The sequence below is a fragment of the Dermacentor albipictus genome, chromosome 10 (genome assembly GCF_038994185.2).
Source record: "Dermacentor albipictus isolate Rhodes 1998 colony chromosome 10, USDA_Dalb.pri_finalv2, whole genome shotgun sequence".
NCBI lineage: Eukaryota > Metazoa > Arthropoda > Arachnida > Ixodida > Ixodidae > Dermacentor > Dermacentor albipictus.
Genome location: NC_091830.1, coordinates 4471187 through 4485578, shown reverse-complemented (window position 1 = coordinate 4485578; position 14392 = coordinate 4471187). Strand labels below are relative to the sequence as shown.

General features: G+C 43.2%; 1 protein-coding gene across 3 annotated transcripts in view; it reads left to right on the top strand.

Moving 5' to 3' along the window:
- Nucleotides 1-11996: 11996 nt before the first annotated feature.
- LOC139051009 (transmembrane protein 62-like) overlaps nt 11997-14392 on the top strand; it is an 88585-nt gene continuing 86189 nt past the window's right edge. For all 3 annotated transcript variants that reach the window (XM_070527995.1, XM_070527994.1, XM_070527992.1), the window contains exons 1-4: nt 11997-12451; nt 13321-13432; nt 13562-13699; nt 13966-14011. In XM_070527995.1, coding sequence (XP_070384096.1) covers nt 12242-12451; nt 13321-13432; nt 13562-13699; nt 13966-14011 — 506 coding nt within the window. In that variant the 5' untranslated portion in view covers nt 11997-12241. The remainder of the gene's footprint in view (nt 12452-13320; nt 13433-13561; nt 13700-13965; nt 14012-14392) is intronic.

Below are 14392 nucleotides of genomic sequence, written 5' to 3'. Positions count from 1 at the left end.
ATGGGCTCTCGTGCTCTATTCATTCAGCGTGTACTGGAATGGACAGTCCACTTAGTCAACACTTACAGACTAGCCCCCTAGGGCTGTGGAAGCACGCAGTATATTAAGCTTAAGTCTGGAGTGCTACCTTCTGCTTATGTGGCAAGTCCTCCTGTTTACCTGTTCCTTTCAACTGAGAGCTGAGCACTGCCTAGGTTAAGTCAGAAAAAGCAACCAGCGTCCATAGAATTCAAACTATTACTATTTGCCCTATATAAGGGGACAGTGAAGCCTAAAATGACACTTGACTTGGGCCATATTTTTCGCGATATGCCCGAGAATATTGGGATTTCCCATCAATATAACCCTTCCTACATCACATAGTGAACAACCTGAAAACTTAACACTGTTGCGCAGAGCGATGAAGGGTCAGGATTTGAGCGAGAAAACAACACATGACACCTGAGCGCAAGCTATGAACTGGTTTATTTTTCTGCAAGTGAAGCGTACATAAAGCCTACACGCATGCACAGGAGTCCTCTTCCCGGTCTACCTACACCCTCTATTGTCAGTGATTATGCTAATCTCTTTATTGCTGAGTGAAATAGACGGCGGGCTGACACATGAGCCCTGTGGGTCCACCTTGAGGTTGTATGCTTCCACGACTTGTCTTTTCCTTTGGTTCCTACTTTTCAGCAGAATCATTGCCTTGTGATAATCACCAGTTGATAGTTTGTGCTCAGGTGTCTATTGTTTTCTCGCTCAAGTCCTGTCCCTTCGTCACTCCGCACAACAGTGTTAAGTATGTTGAACCAACTAGCACACTGCACAATTTTCCTGATCTTGAAAACAATTGTAAACTAAAGTCCGTGAGAAACAAAGTGTTCTGTCATGACATACAGATTTATGCATGATCACTTGGCTATATAAAAATACAATTTTAGCCAATGTTAACAAAGAGCTTCACTTCTGGTGTTCACTTAAATAATGTCTGTGATGCATTGTGACAGTACGAGGTCCTGGAGATCGTACTGTGGAGATATGTCAACATTGAGCCTATTCCTGTTTAATGTATGGATAGATGCCTTCACGAAGAGTTGGAGAAACTGCACAATACAATGTTTTATATCACATGTAATAATTATGGTGTGATAAAGTGTACACGCTGAGCTTAATGTTTTAGAAAAGCTCAAGAAAAGGCTCCAGAATAGGTATGATGGATAGGCAACCTTTTATTTGGCTCTCTTCATAGTGAAATCTAGACGCATCACCTCAGCCACACTTAGTAAAATCTGTGGGCTCGTACTGCCCATGCCTTTACTGCACAAGTTGCCTTGGTGCTCCCAGTCTTGACAGGTAACACTTAAGCACACTCTCATGCACGTGTTTGTTCCAAAGCTACAGCTGCTAACTAAAGTAACTCCCACATGCGATTCTGTAACTCTAGACCTAACTGCAAAAACGCATGCAGTACTACGAGTTTGGCATGGAGTCCACATGACATGTGCACAACTTCAAATTTCGTATAGGCAACAGATAACTGGTAACCTGTTAGAGTAACAAAATGGATGCCAAGGAAAATTCACCCAAAGCCTTAGGCAGGAAAATGAGGTGTTGTGATGAGATAAATAGCAATCACATTTGATCGACTGACTAAAAGCTGGCAGGGGTATTGCATTTGACATGATTGAAATGAGCTGCAGCATGGCATGGTAACTGTGGCAGCCTTTACAATGCCGCGCACTCTGAATTACACTTATGTGCATCCATATGCTGCAGCGACCAACTGTTTTTATTCAAGAAAGCCAGGTTTGTGGTTCAGCACACATCATACGCTGGCAAACTCACTGATGAGTCAACTCCCTGAGATCATCCCATGAGTCTGAGTGAGCCCAGCTGAGCAGTATTTTGGCGAGTTTGAGCCCGAGTGAGCTCGGCTGAGTAGTATATTCTTATGAGTTCAAGTGAGCAGCTAATTATAATTTTGGCGAGTCTAAATAGTGAGTTCCGATTATTTTGCCAACATATATATGGTCCGTGTACTTTCGAAATTCAGCTACGACACTTGCGCATAGGTTGGAAATTAAGCTTCTCGCCAAGTGACTACTGCATAAATGATCATAGAGCTAGCGAAGAACGATACGCCTTAATGATGCAGCGTGCCGCGCGGGATCCATGTGTGCAGCGTGCCAGTGGATGGGTGCGTGTTTGGGAAATTAGGGGGTTTCGACCCATCCACAGATAATTTACATAATACCTTTCTCCATAGTGTATTATTGCGATAGCAATTTTTGGACACCCTAAGCGAATTTTCGCCATCGCCCTGATGTTTGGTTTAAAGTCCAAATGTGACAAAAATTATAGTGCTCCGTTGCATCCCTTATGCTGGGGTTAATTGCGAATGAAAGGGTGCGATTGTGAGCCGAGAAGGATGGCAGCTTTATGCGCGCTGTCCACGTCCCGTGATCAAGTGCGCGCTAGGGTCAGAGAGCGCGCGACGTCTCTTGCCTGGCCGTGCCCGTGCATATGGCTGTCCGCGCGCAGCAGAGTGCATATACACGGCCCGCGCGTGCCACATTTTTTAAAAGTAATTTGCGGCCGGTGTAAAGGCGGCAAGCCGACGTGGCTGCAGCTGGTTTCACGAGTGTCAATTGGAAGTAGCGATATCTAAGTTTCGGGCGAAACTTAGAGAACAGTGACTTCCTTAGAGGGGCCAAAATTTTGGGGCGCATGAGCGGCACGTATAGTAGAATGCAATGTTCCATTGTAAAAAAAAAAAAAAAATTGATGTAACAAAATAGAGTGCTGAGTGTTACGTCTTTGTTACATCATGGTTCAACAAAAATTAAGCGCTGGAAATCAGCGCTGGACGCACATGCAACTCCTTACTCCACACTGAAAACATTTGAGAAAACATTTTTTTTAAATGCTTTGTACATTTGTATAAATCCCTACCTGCGGATATTCCTCTGGTTTAGCCTAATTATGTGCTGCCTACTTAACTTACTGACGCAGCATACGTATCATTGCGAAATTTATAATTTTTTGCTTTTAGAAAAAGCATCGAGTTATTGAATTTTGCGAACAGAAAAAAAATTGCAACTTCCAATATAGCGCGCTTCCTAGGCTATTAAATAGCTACAATGTTCAAGGAACGTACTGTTTCCATGAGTGGTTTACTCATGCAGTAAGATGTACTGCTCCTATACACCTTGTAATAAAAAGCATATGCATCGACACATAGCAGCTGATATTCTTGCTTATTTTCTCATCACAGAGGTAGATGGGGCACATGAACCAATATGCTCACACAAATCAACGTGACCAACTACTGCGGAGACATGGCAACGAATTCTTTGTTTACCTTGTACACCACAAGTGCGAGGTTTGCGCATTAACTTGACTTCATGAAACCCTACTTATACTACAGGCTTTACGGCAATGCTTGCATGCAGTGCGGTGAAGCGCTCGACGAAACTGCACATATTATATGATTTGTTTGATATTAACTCGAGATGCAAACGTTTGTGCAGGCAGGCAAGCAATGTTTCCATTCACGCAGCGCACCAAAATAGCGAGGTGTATGCATTGATCTGGTTTCATGACATCGTACTTTTGCCACTAGCTTTACGGCAGTGCTTGTGTATAGTGCTGCGAAGCACGCCGGAATTGCACGTTATTATACGGTGTGCTTGAAATCCACTCGAGATGCAAACGTTTGTGCAGGCAGGAAACGAATGATTTAATCCACGTAGCACAACACGAGAGCGCGCTCTATGCAGTCCTTTGATTGAATAAAACTCTATTTCTGCCACAGGCTTCACAGCAATGCTTGTGTAGAGGGCTGTGAAGCTCGACGCAGCTGTAACAACATCCCACAGTACACCCGATTTTTACCGAGTTTGTTTTAAAGGGCCCCTCACAGGCTATATAACAAATTTTGGTTATACACTGAAAGTTGTTACGTGCCCTCTAAGAAGTGTTCTACCGCAAGCATTTTTCAAATTGGTTCATTAACAGCAGATAGAGAATGATTGAAGTGCCGCGAACGCATGATTTCAGGAGGCGAGCGTCGCCGCCTATATAAACACTCTCTCGACATTCCCCGCCTGTGTAAGCAAATTTCCTTCACTGCGTTCTCCCATACCGGAGCCGAGGGGTCGCGGCGGGTATACCCTGCCGTCTTCTTTTTTTCACCGTCACCGGCACACTTCCGGTGACGGTGTCGCGCGAGCTGTTGCGCTTGTCTCGTTTCCTGTAGCGGACGATAGTGCGCGCTCTACACGAGAACACGTAATTAGCGGTATAAGTCAGTGCCCCAGCACTGAGGCAAACGCGAGAGGATAAAAGAGCATTCATGATCGCAATGCTGGAACACATGTAGACAATGACGTATAGTTTCGTTCTCTGCGCGCGTGCAAACGTCGGGAAAAGGAGACGAAACGGAAATTCATCTCTCTTGCTACAGTGCGAAGTAAAACAAAAGCACCCAGACATTCGGGTTGTATTTTTCATTATTTCTCTAAACTTTAATTAGTTCACTGCAGCAACAGATTCAACAAATAACTGATGCTGCCTTGAATCTAAGTCACGTGTCACTCTGAGTGCCATCACAGCACAGCCTGTGCTCCTATGCAGCAGCAAAGTTACGGGCATTCATCTGCTTGCTGCTGCGATAACATTATGACACTTTAACTCAGAGGTACGATTTTTGTTGTGTGAGATTATAGATAGCCAGTAGACTACTTGTCTGATGTTAAATGCTATGACCCACTGGCAATCCACGATGCACTCAACGAAAACGTTTTTATGCTGTGTGTGGCGTGACTCACCAGTGACCCACACGCAAGAATTCTTGCTCTTGTGTTGCCATCTGAGGTTTGAAATTGCAACTAATATATATTTTTATTGCATTGGACATGGGGTGGCATGTTTGTTTCGGAGAGTGGAGTGGCGGCGCATTTCTCAGTTGGGTTTCTTGCAAACTTTCGCAGCAGTCTTTGAAATACGTCCCATTGGAATAAGTACCTGCATTTTTCTTGCTACTCCCAAACTTTTCAGCGTGTCTAATAGATAGATCCTCATGCCCCTTACGGATGAAAAAAAAAAGCACAATGCAGAGGAAACAAATAAACTTAGTTTTGGGCCAGAAGAATGCACCAGCAACTTCGCGATCACCAGCGGATGAGTCAAGTGCTTCAGTGTCAGATGTTCAGCAGTGGACAGTGAAATCAGTGACAAAGATAGTGTTTACGAACCATCACAGACCTCAGCCAGCATGTCAAATGGAGAGTCAGACCTGACTGATGATTCTGAGGTGAATGATTCAGGATACAATGCTCTCATTTCTCTCAGCCCATCTCTAGAGAAATGGACACCGGCAACAACCACTTCGCCTAGTGTGACACCACACGTACTCTAGGCCGCCCACTATCATTCAGTTGCCATCTAGCCGTTATGCCCCATCTTTATGTTCACTGTTTATTACGGATGACATTTGGCAAATGATGGTCAATGAAACAAACAGGTTCACACAAGTGTTGAAGTCAACTACTCCTAAATCTAAATCACGCTTGAAAAATTGGACGGAAACCAATGCCAAAGAAATTAAAGCATTTATTCGAATACTGATTTGTATTGGTCTCCTCCGTCTTCCTACTCCCAAATCTAAATCAAAGTTGAAAAATTGGATGGAAACCAATCTCCAACAAACGGAAGCATTTGTTGGAATACCAATTTGTATTAATCTCGTCCATCTTCCTATCCGAGTCACTACGTATATATACTGGGCAAAAAGTAACCTGTATGGTGTTGAACTCATTCATCAAAATATGAGCCGTGACCGCCTTCTCCCTACTTTTGAGGTTCCGGCATTTTGCGGACAATTAACTGGTTGCAGAGTTGCAGGATCATGTCTTTAAGATCCATCCTCTGGTAGAGAAATTGAACCAAAATTTTTGCCACTGTGCTTGAGCCAGGAAAGGAGGTTGTGATAGATGAAACAATAGTGCCATGGTGTGGCAGACTTTCGTTCTTACAGAGTCAGGCTGTTCAAGGCATGTACCAAAGACGGTTACAGGCTAAAGGTTGATGTATATGCCGGAAAGTGTGACTGAACAATTGGCATCGGACATGCCGAAGATGTATGCTTGAAACTCCTGCAAAATTACAAGGAAGTTGTGTGCCCGCTGTCCGTAGACAACTTCTACATGAGCTTGCCGCTCACTTTTCGCCTTCTAAAGGAAGACACTTTCATTCGTGGCACAGTTCGCTCAGTGAGGAAAGGGCTGCCAAAAGATCTCACTGAAGTAAAGGTTGCAAATGGCAGTGTTACCGAACTTCAGTCCAAAAATGGAGTGAAGGCACTGAAGTGGATGGACAAGAGGCCTGTTCTGATACTCACATCTGTCGCCAAATATGAAGCAACTTTGGTGGACAGTGGGAAGAAAACAAGGGACGGTGCACCAATCATGAAACATCAGGCCGGTCTCGATTACAATGCAGCAAAAAAGGGCGTCGACTATAGTGACCAAATGACGTTATACCACAACTGCCTTAGAAAAGGACTCAAGTGGTACAGAAAGGTAGCTGTTGAGTTGCTTGTTGGATGTGTCATCATAAATGAGTAGAACATTCGTGGCATGCTTGAAGGAAACTCTACGCCAATTATAAAATTTCAAGATGAACTGGCTCATTCACTGTTCGGCCCTCGTCAAGACAACATCGAAGAAACTCGTGGGAGAAGTGTCCACATGCTAAGAAAAACTGGCACATCGGCACACGACACTCAGTGGCTCTGCACTGGCTGCTATGCGGCCAACAGTACCAGCAGTAGCCCAAACACTATGGAGAGAGTGAGAAAAGTGACCACTTTCTGTGAATAACGCCCCGGCAAGCCATTCATCTGTTTGTTGTGCTTTAATTCTAAGCACAAGTAACCTGAGAAGCAAGCTAGCTTCAACTGTAAAATGAGTAGGATGAAAACTTCAAGACATGGCTAATGTTCATACTAAATTTTAGCCTTTCTCTAACTAATAAATATTTCTAACACAGGAACTGACTTCTTGTCTTTTTTAATGGCAAGCACTTTGTAGTTCAACATAGGTTTCTAGCATCTTGAATCCATTGAGGGGCTACAGAATGTATTAAAGAAAGCTAAAAATGCATAATGTTGTGCTGAATGTGATCAAGACACATGTACAAGAAACTATAGTCATTAGTTCGATGAGGACAGTAATGTGCTTTAGCAAGTTAGAACTTTGTTACCAACTTGCCCACATTCACATCTTAACAGATTTAACAATGTTTCCACTACGTCGAGAACCTTGATCTACAGTGCTTTTATCATACTGAAGAAGGTTGGTGTTCCTATTATAACACGTGTACTTAAGAAGCTCAATCTCTCAGGATTTCATGTTGTTTTACTTGACATAAGCTTACGAGGCTTACAGATTACGTGCTCGTATCTCAACGTAAACACTTACTTCCTTTTCAATGATTTTCATTTCTGTAAAAGTACAGTAAATTTCGTCAGACGAGAAGTGCAAATGTGTTTTTTATTCTTTCATACTTGGTGCTTGCTATTATACAACTTACTTATATCAACTTGCTTGTTTAGAAAACTCATAAAAAACACTCCCCCCACCTTCTTCTTTTACTTTCCATTGACTCTGACTTTCATTATGCTAATAAACTTCAGAAGAGCTTGCTCTCAGGCTAGTTTGTACACACTGCTAAGAATGAAAAAATGGAGAGAAAACGGGACAAGAAAGAAAGGCCTACAGAATGCTGATTTGCGCGCGGCAATCTATATCAAGGACGGGGTGCTGGACCAGGGAAGCTAAGAAGCCGCCACAACAAACTATGGGAGCTAGGTGAATGGCTTCGATGTCCACACAGAAACATAAATATAGGAATGTTATAGAATTCTGTGTCATTCAACAACCCCGTGAATGTTGAAAAGTGGGACAGTGATCAGCTGCAAAGAGTTTCAGAGAGCTCCAGGGAGTGGGGAGGATGATACAGTAAGGGGGCTAGGGTGGTGACACGCATTAAGGGCATCAAGAATGAAGTGAAAAATTATGGAACACAGGGGGATTGTCTCATCACTGCTCGATCGCTCAACACCAGATAGCTGTGGCCAGTTGCCTTAGCTGAGATTCACCTACCCTGTCATAGCATGTGCTGTGCTTGCTGCTTTGCAGTCTTTAGAATAGGCAGGTGTCAGGGAAGCATGCCCATAATGCCTGCAATTAAGTAATAGGCGACTTGCAAAATAGTGCCCGCTCTCTTCCATACACAGCCATGGCTGAACCACTCACTAGCAAATCTGGTAAGAAAATAACGCTGACCTTCACTGCTACTTGGGCTGCAACAAGTCTGGGCTGCAAACAAGAAGACACAAGACAGAGCGCTGTCATGTTTTTAGCACAGTTCACTTTCCTAAGTAATGTACCAACAAGGTCATAATATACATTATATAAATACATCAATTTGTAAACAAAATGTTATTTTTAATATAGTCATTTTTAAAAACAGCACAAGGATGATAGCATAATTTTAGGTGTAGTCTTAGCAATGAAAAACTTTTGTCAGAAGTTAAGCAAAGTTTTGGCAACGTAAAAATGTGCATCCTCATTGCTAAAGCATTCCTGTCCGGGGAGTGCTAGGAGTTTGTCTTGGTGTGATGTAAAACCCTCCACACATTTATATAGTGCTAGAGAGAGAGGTGATGGGGGAGTGGTAGTGGCCAGTGGAGAATCCTTCCCTGAAATGAATTTCTGGCTACGTCACTGAATGTCTGCAATGCCTTGTAATAGCAATAGGTCTTGGATGGAAACACTATAGATGATACCAGTGAACCTATTGAGCCTATTCCTGTTTAGTGAGGTGATGTATGTTTTCCCAAAGAATTATAGAAACTGTACAATGGAATGTTTTGTACCACCTGTAATAATCATGCTGTAAGAAAACAGAAAGGCTGAGCTTAGATGTTGTAGGAAATCTCTTAAGAGGCTCAAGGATCGGTAAAGATGACTAACTTCTGTATTCTCCACTCAACCCTCCACCTGGATTCAAATGCACAGCAGCCCCACTCCTTGACACAGGCGGTTGCTTAGCTTTAATTAAACTTCATGTCAATTACTGTGAAACACAGCGTCGTCTTCAGTCAAGGGGTGGCACTGCGCTCATCTCAGTGGAATGAAGCTTCCAGTCATAGATGGTTTCAGAATACAGGGTAAGTGACCTCACATTTTACTCTCTTCGTTGTGAAATCTAGACACCAAAGCCTCGGTTTGAACAAGTAGTGCTTTAAGCGCTCTCTCATGCATATGTTTGCTTTAAGGCAGAGTCAGCTTACTATTTCCTGCTTCTGCCACATGCAAATGACACAAAAATATCTCAATAAAATGATTGTGATTTAAGTGGTACACACTCTCTGCAATGTGATTAAATGTTTGTAATAAAAGACGCACTACTCATGTGCTGGTCAGCATCTGCAGCATTATGTTCACCAAGATAGCTTTTTTGTCTCAATATATTCAATATTGTTGCAAATTTAAGAGGTTTTGCAGCTAACATGTATCTGTCAACTTGTGTCTCGAGAACATACAGCTTTAGTTGAGAGGAGCGCTATATTGCATGAGACAAGGGAGCATTTTTAGACTGCTTGTTTTATTTATGTGTGAAAAACAATTGTGAAGGTTTTAATAGCAAAGTAATACAGTAGGTGTTGGCAACGCGAACAAGCCATGCAAAGTGTATGCATTAGAAATGAACTATCCAGATGAGGACCCCCCACCCCACTGATATATGTCAATGCTATAATATCAAATGCTGTGACATTTAACACATATGGTGACTAAAAAAAAAGGATAACTAAAGCAAGAGCAGCATTAATAAAACAATATCAACTGCAAAATTTATACAATTTTTCTCAAAACTTTTATCTTCGCATAAACTGTGGCATCACACACTGTGGGCACTTTTGCTAACATCCTTCACATTTCACTAGTGCTAATTCTAGCTTCCCTTTAGCTTCTAGCTTGATTCTAGCTTCCAGCTCAACTGCAATGTTTTGAACATCAGGGCATGTGCAAGTGAATATTAGTTTGTGATGGCCATGTGGATCTGTTTCTCTGCCTGAATAATAGGGAGAGGAGGGCAATATAGTTGCCTTGAGAACTATTAAGCAGAAGCAGCATGGTGGATGAGGAGCAGTGGCCGGAATAAAACATTTCAGGAGTTCAATGTAGTAAGGATACAGGAGTCATATGATTAACTTCGCAAGAATATGAGGCCATTATAACACTAAGGGAAACAGACTGGCCCATCACACTGAATTTTCAAATATCCTAACTGGTCTAGAACACCTTGCACAGCTGCTGTAATTAGGAAAAAAAAAATGTAGCATTGTCTTAAAAAGACAGCTTTTTTGTTTGTTTACTCTGCTATGCCACTGTACACATTATTACTATTACTTTTTTTTCTTTTGGAACAGAAAGTCACCATATGCCTGGAGGTTTTAGATCACCTTCTTGGTGTGCTCCCAATATATGAACAGTTCGAAAACATTAACATTGTTGCTTGGTTTATTGCCCAAGTAGAGCGGCACGTAACGACTGACTACGGAACCAGGCGTGTGAATATGCACACCCTGTATCCAATCAACCCCTATATCAATCAATTTTGTACAATTAGACCTCCATATATTGAACTTTAATGTAACAAACCGTTTTACTTTGGAGAACTTATTTGGTGTGCATATAGAAATCTTCAATTTATTGAATTCTGTTTATCTGCAATTTCAATTTACGGAAACTATAAATTCTTCTAAAATTTAAATGAGGATATGTGTTGCATTTGAACTGTAAATTCTATGGACGTACAAGCGCTTTCCGGGAGTAAAGCTTCACGATTTCCTTCCAAAGTTTATTCGACTTAAGGACAAAATTCTGCAGCAAAGTTATAAACGACCACAGGTGACAAGCAGCTGAATGCGAGGTATCTGGTACAGACCCACGGGGGAAAACTTAAAAACCACAATAGCACACATTCAGGCGAGTATGTAAACAGGCGAACTAAGCAGGGAACAAAAACAACACAGCACTGCTTTCATAGGTCCCGAATGATCAGAGTTTCGTCAGAGTTGGTGCAAGCACGCATCCGCAGATAAAACGGGCTCCCACCGTGCATTGACCAATACTTCGAGAGCTGACGCCTACACAATAACCGGGGTAGGTTACAGCACTTGTTTCTGCTCTGATCGTATAGTGTTCGAATGATGTCGCGACAACGCAAGTACTTGCAATAGGGGCGACGACCTTCCATAACTCCAGAACATCACAAAAGACCGTTTGCACATGTACTAACCAGCCAAACAAACTAACCACGGCAGCGAAGACCACTTAAATCGAACATACAACGCAGAAACACCTCGTAAAGGTTTCACCATAGAGAAAGGTTACACCTTGTTGCACAGACGCTCACAAGAAATTCAAGAAATGTCCAAAGCGCACTACCGCCGCCTTTTAAAAATCCAACGGGAGCCAAGCCAAATCAGTAATAAGTTGGCTATTTGGGTGCACGCAACGTACCCGTTGCGTTCACCGGGTACGCCCAACGCCGGCCCTTCAAGGTGTCCTGTCTCTACGAGAACGATGCTAATCCGAATCCACAATATACCGGCATTCCCTTGCATACCACAGCGCAGCAGCGCCAGATTTCCCTCTAGGTAATGTAGTGAGCAACTCTATGTAGTACACTGTACTTGCGTGCATAGAGTTTCCTACAAAATTACTTTGTAGGAAACTCTATGCTTGCGTGTAACCACGATGCGTGAAACCACGATGCGTGAAACCATAGTGTTTCTCACTACACATAGTGAGAAACTCTGTGCGTGAAACTTGCATTGCTGATCAAATTTTTAAAGAAAATGCTGTTTTATGCAAAAAAGCACCAAAGTAACTGGAACGCCAATGCATTTCGTCGGACACTTTGAAATTAACATCGACAGCGCCATCGGCGCTGAACGCAAACACACTTGTCACTTGCGTCATGTGTCACAGCTGACGTTGCCCGGCTCGCGGCGATGCGATGAGGGCAACGACGAAGAGACGGCCACTGCGGCCACTGATTCCTTTCACGAGGGGAGCAGTCCGCTTCCACAGGAGCTTTTCTCTTCTTCCTCAAACGCTACCTGACACGCCCTCGTCGCGATTAGAAAACGACGCCCCTCTGTGATTCATGTTGATACGACCGAATGTCCAATCCGCCGCGACAAAAACCGCAGAGCATGGCGTGTACCAAGCGATTGCTGGCTGTCCTCGTGTTTTTTGTGCTCGCGTCACTATATGTGGCGAGCATCGACGATTCGTCCCAGCAACAACAGATGTGGCCTGCCGAAGTTAACGACGCCTCGGCGGACACTGTACCCAACGACGAACACCGCCACCTCATGTACTTCGTTCAGGTCGGTTCCCTCAAATGGTTGTCGGCTGACTGGTGTTGCAGAAGTCGCGGGGAGCAGTAGTGCTGAACTTAGCGTCACAAGTTGGCGGCTAGGCGTTATTATAGTTATTCAATCGTGTTTATTTACTAATTGTAACAACGTGTCCACGTGTCATTATTTCGCATTATTGGCGGCGCCTCCAGCACACCTAAGCACCGACGGGGACAAGAACCCGGACTGGTCCGTGGGCTGGGGCGCGCCGAGGCCTGAGCATGCCAGGGCTGTATAAGATCGGTGAACTTTTTATGCGAACACCCCCTGGCACGATTCGGCCTCCGCGGCTCCAAACCACGGGCCGCCCTGCTTCCAGCTTTCATCCCCTCGCATCCCTTGGATGCCCTGGAGATCCTGCGCCGCCTACCTTAGTATAATCTCAGGGGCTCTTCTGAGGCCTCCGTTTGCCGGTACATGTGCCTTCCTGCGGCAGTGCTTGTAAAAAATCCGATCTATCGTCGCGACGAAATAAGCGGCCCGCGACTTATACAAAACCAGTCAGAACCTTGCCGTCAATATCGACGTACTTTTGTTATCCGTACATAGATAAAAAGGTCCGTAGCTTGTACGGATTTTGCCATTGAACATTTCACGGACGGCTTATTGTCCACAAATGTCGTCCGTTCCCGGTACACAATAAGAGCTCCGAAATGTGCACGCTCTTGTTCAATTCAATATATTGGATTTATACACCGCATGAGAAAAATACCTGCACATACTGTCAGCAATGACCTGGACAAGTTATGTGTTGAATCTTGACTGATGGCTTTGAAGCCTGAGGCTTATTACTTCAAATAGATCCTGTGCTGCCTTTACATTATTTCCATTTCATGCAGGTCACTGACACGCATCTAAGTGGCTCCGTACCGCAGCGTGCAGTGCAATTGAAGGAATTCATTGCTGAAACCATAATGAAAATCATCAAGCCACCTGTTATAGTAATGACAGGTGAGTCTCCTCAGTCCTATACGACTCTACAAAGAAGTGTGGCTGTGAATTGGTCGGCATTCAATGCACTCTGCAAACTTTTAAATCATTAGTTGTGTCATGACAGTGTGATATTATCGTTTCCCACAGGTGACATAGTAGACTCTCTGGGTGCTCGTTTCCTGGACTCTGGTCAGATGCGCGAGGAGTGGCAACAATACTGGCGAGCCATCTATGAAACGGGTGTTACACGCAAGCATATCTGGTTGGATATTCGAGGAAATCATGGTGTGTGCTATTGTAACACGTGCTCTTCACAGAGACTGAACCAGAAATAAATTTGGCAGATTTCATGCATACGGTGAAATTGGCGTTAAGTAACGCTTTCTTTATGTTTACACAAATGTTAAAGCTAATTTTATGTAAACATAACTTTAATAATACAAATGTTTGCAGAACATGTTGCAAAGAAAGCATCGCTTTAAAGGAAAAATGTCATTATTTTCATAAGTGCGAGCACAGGTTTTCCTTTCACAGATCATCTTTCTTTCCAGATAATCTGAACCTTGCCTCTGTGGAACATGAGCACAACTTTTACAGGTAAAGTGCTTCTTTGTTGCTGCTGTTGCTGCATCATATTTGTAAAGCTGCCACGACTTTCATCTTTATACAGCTCAGTTGTTACTCCTTATGTTCGCATGTCATCTCGCTACACTTAAACTTCACTTTAATTTCACAGAAACAAACAAGAGAAAAACGGTTATTTTAATGTCAACTTCACTTAACTAAAGTGTGTGTACCATAGCCTTTTATCAGGAACCAAGTTCAAATGAAACCGAAGGTATGCACTGGACATTTTATGATTTCAGGCACATTTAGTACATAATTCATATAAGTTGAAAAACAACAAATTGTATTTGCTCAGGTTAGATGACTTAACAGATGCAGTTACGTAATTGTGATATGTTTTACTGCACAGTT